Here is a 21,437-nt window from a genome sequence, read left to right as displayed (position 1 = left end):
TGGATCGTTCAATATTCATACCATTGGGTTGGAAGCTACCCAAGTGGAATATGAGGTTGAGTTCCTCCGGTTTGCATGTGGCCTCACTCTGGCTTTGGAGGAGGCCCAGGACAGAAAGCTATGTTGCATGTTTAAGTTAAAATGTAACCGACTTCAACTGATTTTTTGATGAAACTGAGATTCTGCATTTTGTAAGTCAATTTTGATGATCTGAAATAGATTGACAACAGCTTCTTCCCTGCAACCATCAGGCTATTAAACACTACAACCTCATAATAGTCTAGTGTCATAACTACAATAGACTATTATTATTATTGTTGCACTGTTCTGGTTGTTTTTTGAGCATGTGTGTATGCATATATATATATATATATATATATATATATCCAAGTAAGAATTTCATTGTTCTATCTGGGACATATGACAATAAAACACTTGACTCTTGACAAACTGGCCAATATCGTAATTGGGTAAAGCTGGAGATAACCACTAGATGGCACCACAGGTATACGTCTGAAGAGAAACCAATTTACTAAATGGAATAGCCAGAATAAGTGGGAGACATAAAATTAAAGAGCATTTAAAAGTCTAAAATACAGTGAAAATCTAGTAACTGGGAGAAATATATAGAATGATAAATTCTAAATAGGTAAACAAAAACGCTGGAGAAACTCAGTGGGTGAGGCAGCATCTATGGAGCGAAGGAAATAGGTGACGTTTCGGGTCGAGACCCTTCTTCAGACTGATGTGAAGGCGGGGGTGGCGGGAAGAAGAAAGGAAGGCTTCCCGCCATCACCCCCCCTCCCACCCACCCTCACATCAGTCTGAAGAAGGGTCTCGATCTGAAACGTCGCCTATATCCTTCGCTCCATACATGCGCCTCACCCGCTGAGTTTCTCCAGCATTTTTGCCTACCTTCGATTTTCCTTCTTAAACAATTCAAAATAGGAAGTAAGATCTGCAAGAAACAATACATAAAGAATTTTTTGAAGGATATTAAGTTTAACTCAAAAGCTTTTCATATGGTCAAGAGGATATGGACCCTGTAGAAGCCATTGTTGTAATGGACACAAAATTGTTATAAGCGGACATAAGACAACTTTGTGCAATTATTTTCTGTCAAGGGCAATTACAGATGCTGGAAACCTGTGACATAAACAAAAAGCGATGAATACACAGCAAACTAGAGTGAGAATACGAGGGTATACAAAATTGCTGGAGAAACTCAGCGGGTGCAGCAGCATCTATGGAGCGAAGTTTGTGTTTCAAGTCAGGAAACGTTTGTTCATCTTCACAATAGGAATGAACAGACCAGACAATAAAATAATGGTTCAAGGATTAAAAATTACAAAACAAAGGAAAAAGTGCGTTGGAAAATATATTGGTATTAACGATGATGGAAATAATAACAAACATCATGCATAGCTCCAATAAAAATGTTATTGCTCAGTGTGAAATGCTTTACAGTTCATTGGAAGATGATGGTTTCACCTGACAAATGTTCTCATTAAATTTTAACGGCTTATTAATAGAACTTAGAGAATTAATGTTTTGAGTGAGGAACCTGCCGCAAACCCACAGCAATGCGGAAATACAAAAATGGGTATCCAAGTTTAAATTCAAATGGAACTTTTTTTATTATCCCATGCAAGGGAATGATGAGGTACAGATACAATGAACAACCTTGCTTGCAGCAGCATCTCAGGCACATAGACTCATACACATAATTTATGCATGAAATTTGAAAAGAAGAAGATCAAGACCAGCGGTTGTAAGAGTGAGGTAAAGAAAGGCAAATTAATTCTGATCTTGATTGTAGTGGTACGGTGAACTGGACACAATGCAAGTAAACACAATGGGTGAGACTTTTGCTCATGTTTCTTATTAGTGGAACATTGACTGGTGCTTGACGAGTTCAGTTCAGTTCAGTTCAGTGTCACGTGCACCGAGGTACAGTGAAAAGCTTTTTGGTGCGTGCTATCCAGTCAGTGGAAAGACTATACATGATTACATTTGAAATTATCAAGTGAGCAATTAGAAATGTATCAGGTTGTTCAATCACAAAATGAGAATATGAAAACATCTAGGATTAAGATGTAATTTTAAATTTCTTTAAAGGATTTTGTCTTTTCTTTTTACTTACAGCTCGTAAATTTGTAAGAGACTTTTAGTTAAATTTGATGAGTTAAAATTGATAAAACAGCATTGATGTGCAGATGGATCTTGGTGTCCAAGTTCACAGCTCACTGAAAGTGGCCGCACAAGTAGTGAGGGTGGTACAGAAGGCGTGTGGTAACAGGAAGTCATGACGCAACTCTATAAGATGTTGGTTGGACCACATCTGGAGTATTGCGTGTAAGTCTGGTCGCCCCATTCATTACAGGAAGGATGTGGAGGCGTTGGAGAGGATGCAGAGGAGGTTTACCAAAATGCTGTCTCGATTAGAGGGTTTCAGCTACAAGGAGAGGTTGTATAAATTGAGATTGTTTTCCCTGGAAGATCGGAGATTGTGAGGAGATGACAGAAGTATGTAAAATTATGAGAAGCGTAGGTTGGGTAGACGGTAAAAACCTTTATTCCAGGGTGGAAATGTGCACTAGCCGGGAAAGTTTAATGAGGATGTGTCGGGCAATGTTTTTACACAGAGATTGTACTGGAGAGTGGAGTACAGATTGTACTGGAGACTGGAAAGCATTGTCGGGAGGTATATACGAGAGTGGCGTTAAAGAGGCTATTAGATAGGCTCATGGAGGTGCAAGGAATAGAGGGATAAGGATCATATACAGGCAGATTTAGACTTGGAGATACAATGTGGAGACAGGCCCTTTGGCCACCGATTCCATTCTGACCAGCATCACCATCCTACACACAGGGAAAAATTTACAATTGTTACTGAAGCCAATTTTTACTGAAACCCACAAACCTGTAATGTGGGAGGAAACCGGAGCACCCAGAGAAAACCCATGGGTCACGGGGAGAATGTGCAAACTCCATACAGACAGCACCCATAGTCAGGATTGAACCTGGGTCACTGTGCCACCCTAAGACACAGACAGATGAGATCAATTTAACGACATCATGTTCAATGCAAATATTGTGGGATAGCACAGAAACAGACCCTTCGATCTACTGAGCACGCCGACCAGTGATCCCCGCACATTAACTCTATCCTCTACACACTAAGGACAATTTACAATTTTACCATGCCAATTAACCTAACCTACAGACCTGTAGGTCTTTGGAGTGTGGGAAGAAACCGAAGCACCCGGAGAAAACCCGGGGGTACATACACTCGCACCCACAGTCAAGTCTCTGGCGTTGTAAGTAAGGCAGCAACTCTACTGCTGCTCCACCATGCCAAACAAAACAGTGGAGATGCCGGGGATTGAACCCGGGGCCTCATACATGCAAAGCATGCGCTCTACCACTGAGCTACATCCCCTACCTAATAAATGACTGCTTTTGTGGTAGATGGATACAAACTGTAATGGAAGACAATGTCTAGTTGTGTTGTCTCATAAAAGTTGCAGCCCCAGCTCTTCATTATATTTAAAGCTGGGATTTAAAAAAATAGGAAGACTTATATTCATGTTTGCCATTGTCACGAAAATTGAAGGTGCAGTGGTGTCGATATGGATAGAAACAGACATTTACAGATTGAATGTGTAGAACTGTGGCTGTCAGTGAAAAAATAAATCTGAGTTTTACTTCAATCGTGAAAAGATAGAAACATAAGATTTTAAGTTCAAAGTTTTCAAAGGTCTTTTATTGTCATGTGTACCAATTAAGGTACAGTGATATGTGAATTACCATACAGCCATACTAAAAAAGCAACAAGACACACAATTACATAAAAGTTAACATAAACATCCACCACAGCGGATTCCCCACCTTCCTCACTGTAATGAAAGACAATAAAGTGTAATCTTCCCTCATTTTTCTCCCGCGATCAGGGCAGTCGAACCATCTGCAGTTGGAGTGATCAAAGCTGCTGCAGCCGGTGACCGAAGCCTCCGTGTCTGGGCGATCGAAGCTCCCACTTTGGGGCGATCAGGCTCCCAGGTCAGGGCGGCCTAAGCTCCTGCGGCTTGGAGTTCCCGAAGTCAGTCTCTGAGCATAGACCGCGAGCTCTGTGTTGTTAAAGTCTGCAGCTCAGAGGTCGATCCCTGGCAAAGGGATCGCGGGCTCTGCGGTGTTAAAGTCCCGCAGGCTCCCGCAGTGGAGCTCTCAAAATCGCTCCAGCAAAGGCCGCCAACTCCTCTATGATAGGCCAGTGTGGACGGAAATATGATACGGAAAAGATTTGCATCTCTGTCGAGGTAAGTGATTAGAAAAAGTTTCCCCCAACTCCCCAACTCCCCACACCACCCAAACCCCCACATAAAACAAGCTAAAGAATACTAAAAACATACATTTAACTCATACTAAAAAAACAACAAAGAAGAAAGGGACAGACTGTTGGCGAGGCAGCCATTGCTGACGCCACCCGGTAGAGATCGGAAAATAACAAAACAAATAATCGAAAATTAGAATATATAATTAGAACACTAGATCGTAGAGTACTAGACGAGGGAGTTAAATGTAACATCTCCAAGTTTGCGGATAAAACAAAGCTGGGTGACAGAGTGAGCTGCGAGGAGGATGCTATGAGGTTGCATGGTGACTTGATAGGTTGGGTGAGTAGGTAGATGGATGGCAGATGCAGTACAATGTGGATAAATGTGTGGTTATCCACTTGGATGGCAAGAACAAGAAGGCAGATTATTATCTGAATGCTGTCAGATTAGGAAAAGAGGAGGTGCAACGAAACCTAGATGTCCTTGTACGATCTTTCCTAGTTGGTGTTTGGAATCAACAACAAAGGAGCATAATTACTCAGAGAAGCAGTTTGGGATTAACTTTGGAATCCTTCCCAAAAAAATAGATGTAGCCATAATCAATAATTTCAGGTCTGAGAGTAATATCATTTTTTTTGTTAACTAAGACTCTAAAATAATTTGGAACCAAGATGGTGGCTGAGGCTTAGACAAAGATGAGCGGCTGTCTTAATATTAAAAATGTTGAGACCTTCTTCTTCTTCCGTATAAAAAGCCTAAAGATGTAGGACAACTTGTTCTATTGGATCTTATTTGACTGTGCATGCCGGGTTGATTGCATTCGCCGAAACAGGGAAGGTTGCAATCTCCCATCCTGTTGAGATGTTGAACACGAGCTAAGCAAAAGATATTGGAGCCCAGTTGGTAGAGCTGTGTAGCACAGTTGGTAGAGCTGCTACTTTGTGCCTAGAGGCTCAATCCTGACCTCAGGTGCTGTTTGTGTGGAGTTTGCAAGTTCTCCCTGTGACCGCTCTGGTTTCCTCCGGGTGTTCCGATTTCTCCCCACAGCCCAGACGTGCGGGTGTTCAGATTAATTGGCCTCTGTAAATTGCCGCTAATGTGTAGGGAGTGGATGAGAAAGTGAGATGACACAGAGTTAGTGTGAACGGGTGACCAATGGCTGGCGTGGACATGGTGGGCGAAGGGCCTGTTTCCATATTGTCTCTTTCTGTAAAGAAATGTGACAGAAACGATTTTCTGTTTGTAAGAGTGAAGTACTTCTATTATTTTACAATTTTGCAATGAAGCCAAATTTCTTCTCTCGCTCATTTTTTTCTCTTCAATATATTGGTTGCTGGTTTGTTGGACCCACAGTTCTCTCACCAGACACTAATGACATCAACCATACTGAGTCAACCTCAGCCTGCTTGTACAAGGAATGGGAATGCTGGCTATCCACTCAGAAGAAGACCGAACATCTTAAATGAAAATTAGATTTCTAAACAGAAATAATTTATCCCAAGACACACAGGAAGGAAAATTGGCCAGAATACCCATTCCAATGTGGAACACATCCTACCATTGTCCAGAATATCCTGGACTGGCTGCAGAACAGATGTGTTGCTTCATGAAACATAGATCCTGAGTCCAAGATGTGTTCAGTTCTGAAGAAGGGTCTTGACCCAAAATGTCGCCTATTCCATTTCTCCAGAGATGTCGCCTGACCAGCTGAGTTACGCTAGCTCTTTGTATCTATCTTTGGTGTAAACCAGCATCTGCAATTCCTCCCTACACTGTTCATTTCTAGTGTTGACCAGTCACCTTATCTGAAACACATTCATTAAAATAGTATAAATTTAGTTTATATTGTTAAGGGCGTGTTGGAAGAGATACATGCAGATACTGACGATGGCAGAAGTTGAGACGGTTGATGGCAAGGAATACAGGAACCTAGGCTTATAAAAATTATATGTTTTTGAAACTGGATCAAATACACTTTTACAGCAGAGAAACAGACAATGCAATTCTATGTAAAAGCCCGAATGCTATCCTTTAGCTTTATAAAAATTTCCCAATGATCAGTGAATCTATGTAAATTATTGTTTTTTTTACACACTGGAAGAGTAGACGGCGATATGCCACAAGGGCCAGATTTTCAACATATTAAAATGACTTTGATATTGGAATTCAGAATGAAATCTTAAGATCAGCCAACGATATTGAACTTGGAGGTGTGACGAATCATAAGTGTGATGCAAATCAACTGAAACTCTGCCAGAGATCCAGATTTGATCCTGACCTCAGGTACCGTTTGTGTGGATTTTGCATGTTCTCCCTGTGACCACACGGGCGTTCCGGGTGCACAGGTTTCCCACCACATCCCAAAAACGTGCGTGCGGGGTTTGTAACTGAATTGGCCTCTGTAAAATTGTGCAGGGAGTGGATGAGAGGTGAAGTCCCGACAAAAAGCTCGCCCATCCATGCCTTTTATGAGATGCTGCCTGGCCTGCTGAATACCTCCTGCACTGTTTTTTTGCTTAGCTGAAGTAGAACATTGGCTATTGTTGGGCAGGCAGACAACTGGCAGGTGGAATTTAATAGAGAAATGTGAGGTGTGGTATTTTGCCAGAGAGGCAACAATGGAACAAAGTTCAATACTATATAAAAAAGGGGACACTTTCAAAGTCTTGGGTGTGAAGAATGAGCAGAACCAGTCTCAAAATGGACATAAATATTGGGGAAGTGAGAAGATAGAGGCTCCTTGGAATGATGCAGAGGCAGTGTTAGCTCACACTGACTGCATTGAAGGCTTGGATAGAGTGGATGTGGAGAGGATGTTTCCACTAGTGGGAGAGTCTAGGACTAGAGGTCATAGCCTCATACTTAAAGGACGGTCTTTGAGGAAGGAGGTGAGGAGAAATTTATCTCGTCAGAGGGTGGTGAATCCATGGAATTCTGTGGAAGCCAAATCTGTGGATATTTTAAACGCAGAGATAGATATATTGATTAGTACAGGTGTCAGAGGTAATGGGGAGAAGGCAGGAGAATGGGGTTGGGAGGGAGAGATAGATCAGGCATGATTGAATGGCAGAGTAGACTTGATGGGTCGAATGGCCTATTTCTACTCCTTTCACATGACACGAAGACAGAGATTGATATAGATATTTAGATGTTATGCAAATGAGGGATATGGGGCCAGTCCAGGAAAGTGGACACAAGGAACTGCAGATGCTGGTTTGCAAAAAAAAACACAAAATGGTGGAGTTATTCAGAACGTCACCTATTCATGTTCTCCAGAGATGCTGCCTGACTCGCTGAGTTACTGTGTGTCTTTTTTCCAGGAAGGTGGCACAGATGTAAAACGGGGGGGAAGGGGGGGGGAGCCTGCGAAGTACCTTAAAGGAGTTGAGATTTAACAGAATGCTCGAGCGCAGATCGTGGAGCTGCTACCTCACAGCAACCCATGTCCAAGCCTGAACCATCCCCTACAACCCCCCCCCCCCCCCCCCCCCCCCCCTCCCCCAGTGTCTGAATTTACACATTCCCCACGACCACAGGTTTGCTCTGGGTGGTCCAATGTCCTCCCACAAAGACATTCAGGTTAATTGGCTTCCTATAATTTATTTCTAGCATGTAGGTGAGTGGTAGACTTTAAAGATACAGCGCGGAAACAGGCCCTTCGGTCCTGCACCAACCATTGATCACCCCATACGCGAGCACTCTCCTACACACGAGGGACAATTTACAATTTTACTGAAGCCAATTAACCTACAAACCTGTACGTCTTTGGAGGGTGGGAGGAAACTGGAGCTCCCGGAGAAAAGACGGAGCACGTACAAACTCCATACAAACAGCATCTGTAGTCAGAATCGAATCCAGGTTTCTGGCACGGTGAGACAGCAACTCTACCACTGCGCCACCCCAGCTGATGGGAATATGGGAGAATAAAAGTAGATGAAGGTAAATAGAGTAGATGCTTGTTAGCCTGTACGGACTCTTGGGTAGCTTACAACCCAAAAGTATGAATGTTGAATTCTCCAATTTCAAGTAATACTATCCTGAGTAATACTATACCCCCCCCCCCCCCAAAATTCTTTCCCACTCCCCCCACCACACATTTCTCTCACCATTTGCTCATCTCCCATGCACGAGGCCTACATTTCCTTTTATCCCCATCTTTCCACTCCCCTCTGAAACCAGCCTAAGAATTAAAAAACAGATGGGAAACAAAGGCAATGGAAATGTAAAGTTAGTCACACTTTCCTAATATCGCCTCTCCCTATATTCATGATGCAGGTGTTTCTGAAACAATCAGAGATTCAACATCCCGCCCATTTAGATGGCTGTCCTATAATAATGTGTCAAAGGTACAATATGGATAAAGTGACATTTCGGGTTAGGACCCTTCTTTAGACTGTTCCGTCTGAAGAAGGTTCTCGACCCGAAAGGTCACCTATCCATGAATCAGTCCGAAGGGTCTTGATTGAAAATGTCACTTTATCCATGTCTCCATAGATGCTGCCTGACCCGCTGAGTTTCTCCAACACTTTGCTTTTTTTTTGTAAACCAGCCAATGCAGTTCCTTGTTTCTACTCTCTATATAAGATTTCTTTGGGTCTCTTTAACCATTCAATAAGATCAAGGGAGTCCCAATAATCTCTGACCCAATCTGTTCACAATACTTGCCAAAACGGATTATGACTGTTAATTTATCCAATTTATTTATTGTATGGAACCTTACTAGCTCAGTTTATGCAACTTCAAATCTAACAATACCTTCACCACCGGGTGGCACTGGTAATGGCCGCCTCGCCAGCAGTCTGTCTTGTCCCTTGTTTTTATTAATTTTAAGTAGGTCTTGTATGTTTGTTTTAATGTCTCTTGGTATGTTTTATGAGGGAGGTGCGGGGTAAACCTTTTTCAGTTACTTACCTCTACTGAGATGCGATTTTTCTGTTTCACATCTCCTCCCCCCCCCCCCACCCCACCTTTGCGGCCTACAACGAGGAGTGGTGCGGCCCTTATGGACCAGCCCGAAGCTTCAAGCCGTGGGTGCGGCGCAGACTTACCATCGCGGAGCCTGGGGTCTTTTGCCGAGGATCGCGAATGTTGGAGCTCCGACCGCGGGGCCTGTGGACTTATAACACCGTGAAGCCCGCGATATCCGGTAAGCGGACGACTGGGGAGCTCCATGCCGCAGTGTTCCGATCTGTCCCGACGCCGGAGTTTCGATCATCCCGCCAAGAGGGCTTGAACAACGGACTGTCGGCAAGTTCAGTCATCTTCCTCTGTTCACCCGTTCAAAGACCCCAACCACGGGTGAACAGAGGAAGATGACTGAACTTTATTGCCTTCCATCACAGTGAGGAATGTTGATTCCACTGTGGTGGATGTTTATGTTACATTTTATTTTACGTGGCTGTGTGTATTTTTGCTTTTTACATAGTATGGCTGTATGGTAACTCAAATTTCAGTGCACTTTAATTTGTACATGTGACAATTAAATTGAATCTTGAATCATGATAACATGCATTTAGTTAAAAAAATCACATTTGTACTAGATAGTTTTACTTTTATTAACATATATAGTGGTATTGTTTAATAGATACCATATTTAAGTAAAAATGACACAGATTTGACAAAATCCAAATACTTAACTGTAACGTGTGCAAAACATTTCACCAAATGCATGACATTTATTGAATCTGAACATTTAAAGGCATGGACAGAATACATTCTAAGAGTGTTCTTATGCTTTAAAGGCATAAAGCATTATTCATCTTGCTGAAAATATCACATGGTCCAATTAAAAAGGGGTCGACTTTGCATAATCATTGTAACACACTAATTAAGTTGTACATTTGGCCAAGATATTAGTATTTTCATGATTTGTTAAATTATTTCAAAAGATACACTTAAACAGGTCATGATTTTCCTGCATGTCAGAATCGACAATAATTTCCAATGACTACAACAAACAAGCATTAATCTGGGTGAATGTATTTTGTCATATGGCTTTTGTTAACCTTCAGTGCTTATTTCCAAATTGCAAATCATAAAGCATTGTTTTCTATGGTACACCTTCTGTAAATCAATAATTGTTGATGGAATTAGTTCCACATGGCATAAATTGCAGACTATTTCATAACCTAAAAAAACATCTTCCTTCTGCTTTCCTTCTCAGATCAGAACAAAGAACAGAGAGATTTAATCACTAACTCTGATCCATCAGCTTCAAGATTTGGGTGTCAAGGTTTATGGGGAGAAAGCAGGAGAATGGGGTTAGGAGGAAGAGATAGATCAGCCATGATTGAATGGCCAAGTAGACTTGATGGGCTGTATGGCCTAATTCTGCTCCTAACACTTATGACCTTATAATTCACATTTGATTTTCAGCATTTATTTGTTACTCTTCCTGTTTAACTGTTAAAAAAAATGCTTGTATAGGTTTAACAGCAGCATTTGATATTCATTCCCAAGGTGAATCACACAAATTTTCTGATCAACTCTAAAGATTACATTATTTACTTTGAATTGAATTCGACTGGAGACTGGCAGTGGAGCAGAGAAGTCAATTTTACAACTTTGTTATATTAATTTGGTTTAACATCACATGATAATTAAGCTATACATTGACCTGCCTATGAATTACTCATTGTATTTACAAACATGCCATATTAATAGATCTATGGTCTACAAATCCACTGGCAAAACTGAAGTTTGCGCTCGGTGATTGTACATATACACATTTCTCTACCATACTTCTAGTCACATGCAATGTACCCATGAAACAAAAGAAAAACGTCAAATGCACAGCAGTTAGAAACCTTGACTATTTCTTTTCACCACAGCACATTGCATATAGAACACCAACTCAAATTCTCGTACATAATTAGAGATCTAACAACATGGCAAAACTGAAATGGGTGGACGGGAGAACTGAAAGCAAAAATTGTGCAGAAAGTCTTAGAATTCACTCTTGCTTTCAATCGTCGTTCAACTGAACGAAAGCTAAAATCATCCAATTATCAATGACTCCACAAATAGCAAAGAAACAATGGTGCATAATTACAGTGTATACGTTATTCTTTCCCCTTCCCTGACAGTAGCAGTCGAACAAGCCTATTGAAAAGAATACTGAACTAAATTTACAATGCGGAGCGTTTGTCCATTCAAGCTGGAAAAACGACAATCACTTAATTCAATATTAATATATCTCCGAATATCTGACGACCAGTCACTATTGCACTCTACTAGAAAAGAAACAGCAAGAAAAGTTTGCTACATCTGATCCAGTAAGTATGGGCATGTGGCCGCTATGTACAGTGATTCCAGAGGGAAGGACTAATCCCACAAATTGTACCCACAGCTTTATTTTTATACCAGTGAATGACTTACTATATGTATTTAAGATATTTAAATAAATATTAAAAAGACCAATAATATAGCCTTTAGTATTAGTAATGGGAATACAAAATACACAATGGGTACAAAAAAAAAAAAAAAAAGTGGTCGAATGATTTAAAAGCAAAAGTTTGAAACATTATTACTGGTGACTAAATCAATGACAGCAACACTAATCCTGATTGTTGTTTAGAACAAGGGATGAAAAAGAAAATCACACCCGTTTACAATGGTTGATTGTACATTAAACAGTGCTGGTGATATCAATTATGCTTTCCCAACACTAAGCAGAGTTTTGGTCAAGCTTTTCTAACACCCTATTGAGACGAATGTTCATGAGCCGGATTTGACCATCAAGATGTTCAAGTTTCTCCTCTACATGACCACCTCCTCTCCTCCAATACAAGCCAACTGGACCGGTTATAACGTACGTTAAAACTATAAAGCAAAGGGGAAGCACTGCGCCTTCAGGGTCACCTTCCGACTTCTGCAGAACATACAAACAAGCAAGGGCAAAAAAGGCTATCCGTGCAATCCAGAAAAAACAGCCAAATACTGTGCGCAATGTATAAAATAGAAATCCCAGACACATTGATATAAACCAGTAAGCTAAAAGCACAGCAACGGATATCAGGAGGACTTGAGAGGGGTGATGAATTGCTGTTGCTGGGTTCAGATATTGGTGCAGGTTTGATGCTGTAAGAATAAAATAAAAATACAATCAACAAAACATTTCAATCTGCAACTCTCTCACTGCAAATCACTCCATTTTTCATTTGCCAGAATGGCAACAAAAACTGTACAGAATTTAGTTGCATAGCTTGACTTGTCAAGGGCCGCAGAACAGAAACATGGACCTCGTCCCTTTCCATAGATTCTGCCTGACTTGCTGAGTTTTTCCATCAGTTGTGTACTATGGGCTTGTATACTCTGGAGTTTAGAAGGATGTGAGGGCATCTTATTGAAACATGATTATTAAGGGTTTAGACACGCTAGAGGCAGGAAACATGTTCCCGATGTTGGGGGAGCCCAGAACCAGGGGCCACAGTTTAAGAATAAGGGGTAAGCCATTTAAAACGGAGATGAGGAAACACTTTTTCACACAGAGAGTTGTGAGTCTGTGGAATTCTCTGCCTCAGAGGGCAGGTTCTCTGGATACTTTCAAGCGAGAGCTAGATAGGGCTTTTAAAGATAGTGGAGTCGGGGGATATGGGGAGAAGGCAGGAACGGGGTACTGATTAGGGATGATCAGCCATGATCACATTGAATGGCGGTGCTGGCTCGAAGGGCCGAATGTCCTACTCCTGCACCTATTGTCTATTGTACCTTCCACAACTCATCTCCAAGCTGTGGATGAACTCTTAGGTGGCAAACTTATACTACTTCGGCCCACCGTGTCCGCGCCGAACAGCGATCACCCCGTACACTAGCACTGTCCTACACACTTGTGAAAATTTACCATTTTTACCAAAGCCAATTTACCTACAAACCCATACGTCTTTGGGATGTCTGAGGATACTGGGTGGCCCACGCGGTCACAGAGAAAATGTACAATCTCTGTACAGACAGCACCTGTAGTCAGGATTGAACGTGGGTCTCTGGCACTGCAAGGCAGCAGCTCTACCGCTGTGCCGCCCCATGCAGATGCAGAAAATTAAAGTGCATTTCAGAGAGCATAAACAGACAGTGGACACTGACTGTTGTCAGAGAACATTGGGAACAATGTACTTTAGCTTCACCCCATTTAAGTGACCATCCCCAACTGCTCAGTTTTAAGCCCGCTTACAATATACAGATCATAACCTGGCCTCTTTGAAAGGGGTGATCAAGTTCAGAGTGATCTTGTAGAGGGGTATAAAATCAAGAGAGGCATGGATAGGATGAATGCACATAGCCATATTTGCAGGGTTGGGCAATCAAGAACTAGAGGGCATCGGTCTACAGTGAGAGTGGAACTTTTTCTCACAGAGATTGTACGTATATTGAACGAGCTGCCAGAGGAAGTGGCTGAGATGAAATAACAACATTTAAAATACATTTGGACAGGTACATGGATGGCAAATGTTTATGGGTTAGAAAGATTTATGGGTTAAACACAAGCAAATGGGACTAGCGTAGATGGGCATCTTGGTCAGCATGGACAAGTTGGGCCAAAAGGTCAATTTTGTGCTGTGTAGCTCTATTGTTCCAACTTGTTAAACCAAAGTAATTAGTACAACTAAAACTACAGGGATGAATCAGGTTCAGTTATAATTGTGCAGCAGTGCTCCAATACTCTCAGGGCCTCAATGACAACAAATAAACCTTTATTTCACCTTTTCTTCATTTAATTACATAGGGGTATAATTAATATTACAAGTGAATCTGCCGAGATTTAAGGAAGCATGAAAATGAGCCCTGTTAAGGGACCGGGAAATAGAAAGCAGACACAAAAAGCTGGAGTAACTCAGCGGGACAGGCAGCATCTCTGGAGAGAAGGAATGGGTGACGTTTCGGATCGAGACCCTTCTTCAGGAAATAGAAAGTGTTGAGTTTCAGCTTGTCTGCTTGTTCCTGACCCTGACTACACATTTTTGTTTACACTATGGACTCTTGCCAATCTTCCCACTTGATCTCCAGACTGACGAGTGTGTCAAAAACTAAGATTTCCCAACAATTGGATTATTAGAGTTTTACTGTACTTTAAAACTGTTGTCAATGCCTGGCTTGCACTTTATATCGAATGCAACATCAATATTGAAATTATTCTATACTGGGTACATCACACTGAAGGTAAGATACAGTGCCCTCCACAATGTTTGGGACAAAGACCCATCATTTATTTATTTGCCTCTGTACTCCACAATTTGAGATTTGTAATAGAAAAAAATCACATGTGATTTTAAAAATCAAGTCAGATTTATTTTAAAAAGGCCATTTTTATACATTTTGGTTTCACCATGTAGAAATGACAGCAGTGTTTATACATAGTCCCCCCATCTTTGCCTTTGTCTTCTGTGTCAGGGAAGCCTTTAGTGACTACACAATATCTTTTTATGAAAGAAGGGATCTAGTTTAGTGCAGTTTAGTTTAGATACAGAGCGAACCTTCAGCCCATCGAGTCCGCGCCGACCAGCGATCTCCACACGCTATCCCTACAATTTACAATTATACCAATTTACAATAGTTTACACACATGTACATCTTTGGAGTGTGGAAGGAAACCGGAGCAGCCAGAGAAAACACATGCAGGTAATGGGGAGAACATAGAAACTATGTACGGACAGCACCCGTAGTCAGGATCGAACTCGAGTCTCTGGCGCTGCAAGGCAGCAACACTACCACTGCGCCACCATGCCACCCCACATAGAATAACAAAGGCAAAGCTCGTTTTTTCCTCACGTTTAATCACACAAGTTATAAAGAATATTTTTTGTGAATCTGCTGAGATTAAAGGAAGGTGGAAAATGAGCCCTGCAAGGGGACTGGGAAATAAAACCTGTTGAGTTTTTAGCTTGTCTGCCTCAAGTTCTTTCGCATAATTATCCCGTTCCATCCCAACATTTGCATTACATTAGCACAGGTGACTGTTTACCATCAATTCCGAGAATCTCCAGGAGGTCTGACCATATCTTCCACACAGTTTCCACCAACACGTCCATACCGAACACAAACTGTTCAGTGGTCCTGGAGAAAAACTGGAAGAACAATTTTCTTCATGAGACCACGAGTTTCCATTGAATTCAGTCTAGTTAATCAGGAGAAAGCTGCCACGTTTAGCTGCAGTGTTCTTTAGTGTGAAGATTGTAACATGGGCCTGTTATGCCATCATCTCAAAGCCCGATAATAGCACACACAACCAAGGCATGACCAAAGATAAGCATTTCTTTAAATCAAAAATTAATGCAAAATCCTTCCACTTTAACATCACAACACGAGCAGATCAATGCTCATACTGAGAACATTTTGAATCGAAGGTATCTTTTAACATCTAAATGAATTTGTACAGTTCGTAAAAAATCCCTCACATGTGACGTGAAATACAGGAAAACGCACCATTACTACAGGATGCTGCTATTTGCCAATAGACAAAATTACTATCACTTTGGGGGCATTTGTGGCTGCAAAATATGTCAGAAATTATTCTGATCGGAGCACAATGACCCCAGCAGCAAACTTGATTTCCTTTCCCAAAATAGCTTTCATCTCAAAGCTGAATCACAAACCTGAGAAGCAGCGTCATTTACTATAAATATTACCAGATCATTTGTTCTTCCTCCTCCACAAACCACTCAACCCTGTGTACTCTCCTCCCATGCTTCCCGCAAGCACCCTCCCAACCTCCCTCCCTCCCTCCACCACTCTCCCCTGCCTCTGTACGTCCCCTCTCCTCCACTTCCCCTCGTACCCCCCAGTCTCTCCCCTACCCTCCCCTTGCCCTGTCCCTCTCACACACTTCCCCTCCCCTTGCCCTGTCCCTCTCACAAACTTCCCCTCCCCTTGCCCTGTCCCTCTCACACTTCCCCACCCCTTGCCCTGTCCCTCTCACACACTTCCCCTCCCCTTGCCCTGTCCCTCTCACACACTTCCCCTCCCCTTGCCCTGTCCCTCTCACACACTCCCCCCCCCCCCTTGCCCCCTCCCTTCCCTTTTATTGCCCTCCTCATCCCACCCTCATCTACCTTCCTCTCCCAACCCCCCTTCCTTCATCCCACACGCTGCACTCCTCCCCCTCTCCATATTCCCTTCTTACACACTCCCCTCCACCCCTACCTCTCTCGCCCCTTCCTATCTGCCCTCTCCTACCTCCTCTTCTCCACACCTCAATCCCGTTATATGGTCACAACTGTATTCAATTGTAATACCTCCCCTTCCCCTCCAACCTCGTTCCCCTTCTCTCCCTCCCTCTCCCTCCCTCTCCCTCTCCCCCCCTCTCCCTCACACCCCCTCTCCCCCCCCCCCCTCTCTCTCCCTCCCTCCCTCTTTGCCCTTCCCTCTCTCCCCCCCCCCCCCCCCCCCCTCTCCCTCACACCCCCTCTCCCTCACCCTCACCCTCACCCCCCCCCCCCTCCTCTCTCTCCCTACCTTACACACCGCCTCCACCATGTCCAGCCCAAAGACGGCCACCAGGTTGCGGTGAACGCCATCCGCCACCTGCTTGAAGAAGTTGCCCGGGGGTTTGTTGTACTCGGGGGCCCGGCGGGCCTTGGCCGAGTGCACGGAGCCGGCGCCCAGGAGGAACAGGAGCAGGAGGTGGAGCAGCCGCCGCCACCCGACCATCGCCATGCTCGCCATCGCCGCCCGGGGAAGCCGCGGTGTGCCCGCCAACCCCGTCCGCCGTGCAACCACCAAACACTCCCCCTGCCAGCCCAGCCCAACCCAGTGATACTCAGCCTGCTGCAAGTGTTTGCCTGTGCCTGGCATCGGTGTATGTGGTGCAAATAATGAAATCCGAGTTGCGTTTGAAACATTTGCACCACTTACCTCCTTGCTAAGCACAGCAGCATCCTCCAAACACTCCAGTCCAGGGATACTCAAGTACAAGTAGGAAAGAACTGCTGATGCTGGTTTAAATCGAAGGTTTGCCTGTGCCTGACACGGGTGTGCTGTGTGTGGTGCAAATAATGAAATCCGAGTTGCTTTTGAAACATTTGTACAATTTATAAGCATAGCAGCAACCTGCAAGCTCTCCATCCCAACTACCCTCCGGTTCAGCCACAGATAGCCAGAGTGGAAATGTTTGCTCCTCTCCTCACAGCAAATCTATGCTTGCACAGGGATGCAGTAGGTGGTGCAAATTATGACATTGTAGTTGCATTTGATAAATTCGCACCACACACATCCTTGCCAAGAAACATGCAAACGTTTTGTCCCAGAATGTGAAGTATTCTAAGTCTTGTCTAGAGTGGGCAGCTCAAAGATATCCTCTTGCTCTCTCCATTGCAAACCCATGTCTAGCAAGGGGCTATGTGGTGCAAATTATTAAATTGTAGCTGCTTTTGATAAATTTGCACCACTTACCTTCTTGCTACACACAGGAGAAACCTGCAAACACCTATTCTAGTGCGAAGTATTGTAGGGTTGTATTCTAGAATGGCCAGCCCAAATATACCATCTTGCTCTCTCCAGAGCAAACCTGCGCTTAGAAATGTGCTTATGAAATTTTAGTTGCTTTTGTTAAATTTCCACTTACCTCCCTCCGAGGCACAGGTTTTTACTTGAGAAACCAGTAAACACGTCCCACTCCACGGTACAGCCTGAAGATACCCTCTGCTGTCTTTCCAATGCAAACCTGTGCCCCACACAGAGGTGTGTATTGACAATGAATCTACATTTCCATATGTATTACCATACAAGCTCTCCTGCAACAGAAATACAAATTTATCAAAAGCAAATCAAAGGTCGTAATTTGCACTGTAAACCCCCTCCTAGGCACAGGCTTGTTCTGGAGAAATACTTCCCACTTTTGAATACAGCCCAAAGATACCCTCTGCTGTCTCTCCAAGCCAAAGAAGCAAACCTGTGCCCAGTATGGCGGTATGTGGTGCAAATTCTGAAGTTTTAGATTACTTACTTACTTTTTAATACAGATTCAAGGTCCAGATAAAAGACAAGACATTACATGGAACAAATTGCATACAGAGCTCAATACACAGTTTAAGATCAAGAACTTTTAGAAAAATCTGTGTCCTACAATAAGACAACTATCCCAATGTCTCCACAGCTGGGCTTATAGACAATAGACAATAGGTGCAGGAGTAGGCCATTCAGCCCTTTGAGCCAGCAACACCATTCACTGTGATCATGGTTGATCATCCACATTCAGTACCCCGTTCCTGCCTTCTCTCCATATCCCCTGACTCCGCTATCTTTAAGAGCTCTATCTAACTCTCTCTTGAAAGCATCCAGAGAATTGGCCTCCACTGCCTTTTGAGGCAGAGAATTCCACAAATTCACAACTCTCTGGGTGAAAAAGTTTTTCCTCATCTCCGTTCTAAATGGCCTGCACCTTATTCTTAAACTGTGGCCCCTGTTTATGGTCTCCTCCAACATCGGGAACATGTTTCGTGCCTCTAATGTGTCCAATTACTTAATAATCTTATATGTTTCAATAAGATCCTCTCTCATCCTTCTAAATTCCAGAGTATAGAAGCCCAGCAGCTCTATTCTATCCACATATAACAATCCTGCCATCCCGGGAATTTACCTCGTGAACCTACTCTGCACTCCCTCAATAGCAAGAATGTCCTTCCTCAAATTTGGAGACCAAAACTGCACACAATAGGTGTAGTCTCACTAGGGCCCTGTACAACTGCAGAAGGACCTCTTTGCTCCTATACTCTTGTTATAAAGGCCAACATGCTATTAGCTTTCTTCACTGCCTGCTGTACCTGCATGCTTACTTTCAGTGAGTGATGAACAAGGACCCCCAGATCTCTTTGTACTTCCCCTTTTCCCATTTGACACCATTCATATAATAATCTGCTTTCCTGTTTTTGCCACCAAAGTGGATCATCACACATTTATCCACATTAAACTACATCTGCCATGCATCTGCCCACTCACCCAACCTGTCCAAGTCACCCTTCATCCTCATAACATCCTCCTCACAGTTCACACTGCCACCCAGCTTTGTGTCATCTGCAAATTTGCTAATGTTACTTTGAATCCCTTCATCTAAATCAGGGGCATCCAAACTTTTCAGCATGAGGGCCACATTATATATTTGGCACATTTTTGCGGGCCATATGAAAATATAATGAAATGTCAGTTTTATAAATGTAATGAACTCAAAAAAGAAATTAAATAAAACAAATGGAAGAAATTCAAAACAAAACTTGTAGCCATCAATCAAGGTTAACCAACAAAATCACAAAGTCTTATGCAACCACATTAAAGGGAAGGATGGAACTGCTTTTTTGATTTCAAAATTTCATTGAATTGAGGATCCAAATTTGAGGAGCCCATTATGAGGTTGGTCTTCAAATGCTCATCAGATAAATTTGCTCGATATTTAAACTTGATATAATGGCAGTCTTTACGACGTTCTCAAAATCCAACTTCGATAGCCATTACTCCTCGGGGATGGTTAGGAGGTATATTTTACGCATCCACGATACACTTAAGATAGTAAAAACGAATCTTCCAAACGTTGTTTCTTGATTAATTGGTCTTTTATTGAGGTAGTACATAGCAAAGAAATAATCTCACTTTCTGTTCTTAATCGCTGTTCCATTCATGTCATTTAAATCATACAAAGGTTTCTTCTTCTAAAAGTATGTCGTCTCATTAACTTGTATGTATTGTGATCATGTCTGTGTGGGAATGGTAAAAAACTGTATTCTCACCATCCTTCTGAGACCCAACTGACTCCTAATCTATGAGTGTGCACTAGTCTCCTCTAGAAATAGACACACCCCTTCTATGTATCAAATCCCAACTACAAAAATACAGACAGATAAAAACTAAAATATTTAAAATGTTAGACATGACTATAATATACTGTCTTAAGCTTAATGGCTCTTACACTTCATATACTTCATCCTTGAAAATGTTTGTTCACAGAGGTATGTTGTACAAAAAATGGACACAAATCTACAAGCAAATTGCTTCAAATTTGGAAACAGCTCAGGCTACAAAAATTTATGAAACTCAATCAGATTTCCTCCTTTATACTTGTCTTTCAGTCCGTCATCTGCCTGAAGATCAATAATTTCCATTTGAAACTGACTTGGGAGGTTTTCAACATTGCAATCGAATGGATTTTGAAAGAGCCTGATTTCATTTGCTTTGGCATCAAGGTCAGAAAATCGCTCCTGAAATTGTTTTTTCCAATCGTAAAATTACTTCAATTGCAACTGAGGGAGGAAATTCTTCTTCTGAAACCTACTCTGATACATTGTACAGGTGGAAAGGTTATATCGTTGGTTTACCAAAAGTGATCATAAATTTCCATCTCCCTCAAACGCTTACACTGGCATGTTACCAGGGCTTGCGTAAAAGGGAGAGGTTTCTAGGCTGGAACTTTTTCTTTGGAGCAGAGGAGGCTGAGGGGTGAACTTATTTTGGGGCAGAAGATCATGAGGGACAAGGAAGAAGTGAACACTCAGTATTTTTTGCCCAGGATAGAGGATTCTAAAATTAGAGTGGATTGACTTAAGGTGAGAAGAGAATTAAGAGGGACCTCAGGGACACCTGTTTTTCATTCAGAGGGAGGGTATTCCATATATGGAATGAGCTGCCAGAGGAAGCTATAGAAGTGGAAACTATTAGGCACGTTTGAAAAGAGAGAGATATTGGACAGATATATGGATAGGGATGTGTCATGGGCCAAATGCAGGCAAATGGGACTGACCAACTTGGTCAGCATGAACGGTGGGCTGAAGGGCCCATTTCCGTGCAGTACAACTCGATGACCTTGTGAGCAACTTTAGATTTATCTCAAGCACTTTACATTTACTGGTGGGAAACCATTTGTGCTAAGCTGTTCAAAGTGAACAGGTAAACATTCACAATCAGGTTGCACTGATCAACAAAGACTGCAACTGGTGCTCCTGAGCTACTCAACAAAGGATTGCAAAGAAATCAGCAGAGATAAACCCCCCCATAAAATACACTTGGCTGAACCAGCATCACAAACAATCACCACAATTCAAAGAGAACAGCCTAAAATTGCAAACAACAAATAAGAAAGGCCTGCAGCCGACATCCACTAACCTCGGTCACAGGAGTATACAG

The 21,437-nt window shown here is 42.5% G+C and overlaps 1 protein-coding gene and 1 non-coding gene across 2 annotated transcripts; both read right to left on the bottom strand.

The window, feature by feature from the left end:
- Positions 1 to 3,370: 3,370 nt before the first annotated feature.
- Positions 3,371 to 3,442, bottom strand: trnaa-ugc. The gene has a single exon. It is a non-coding gene; the product is annotated as a tRNA-Ala (tRNA).
- Positions 3,443 to 9,867: 6,425 nt separating this feature from the next.
- Positions 9,868 to 17,066, bottom strand: LOC116987283 (BRI3 binding protein). The gene is made up of 3 exons (XM_033043182.1): positions 16,785 to 17,066; positions 15,295 to 15,397; positions 9,868 to 12,416 (listed from the first exon to the last, which is right to left on the bottom strand). The coding sequence occupies exons 1-3, from the start codon at positions 16,992 to 16,994 to the stop codon at positions 12,004 to 12,006; spliced, it is 726 nt and encodes a 241-aa protein (XP_032899073.1). The 5' UTR covers positions 16,995 to 17,066; the 3' UTR covers positions 9,868 to 12,003.
- Positions 17,067 to 21,437: the final 4,371 nt, after the last annotated feature.

This window comes from Amblyraja radiata, chromosome 25, assembly GCF_010909765.2.
Source record: "Amblyraja radiata isolate CabotCenter1 chromosome 25, sAmbRad1.1.pri, whole genome shotgun sequence".
Classification (NCBI taxonomy): Eukaryota; Metazoa; Chordata; class Chondrichthyes; order Rajiformes; family Rajidae; genus Amblyraja; species Amblyraja radiata.
This window is presented reverse-complemented; position numbering and strand designations above follow the sequence as displayed.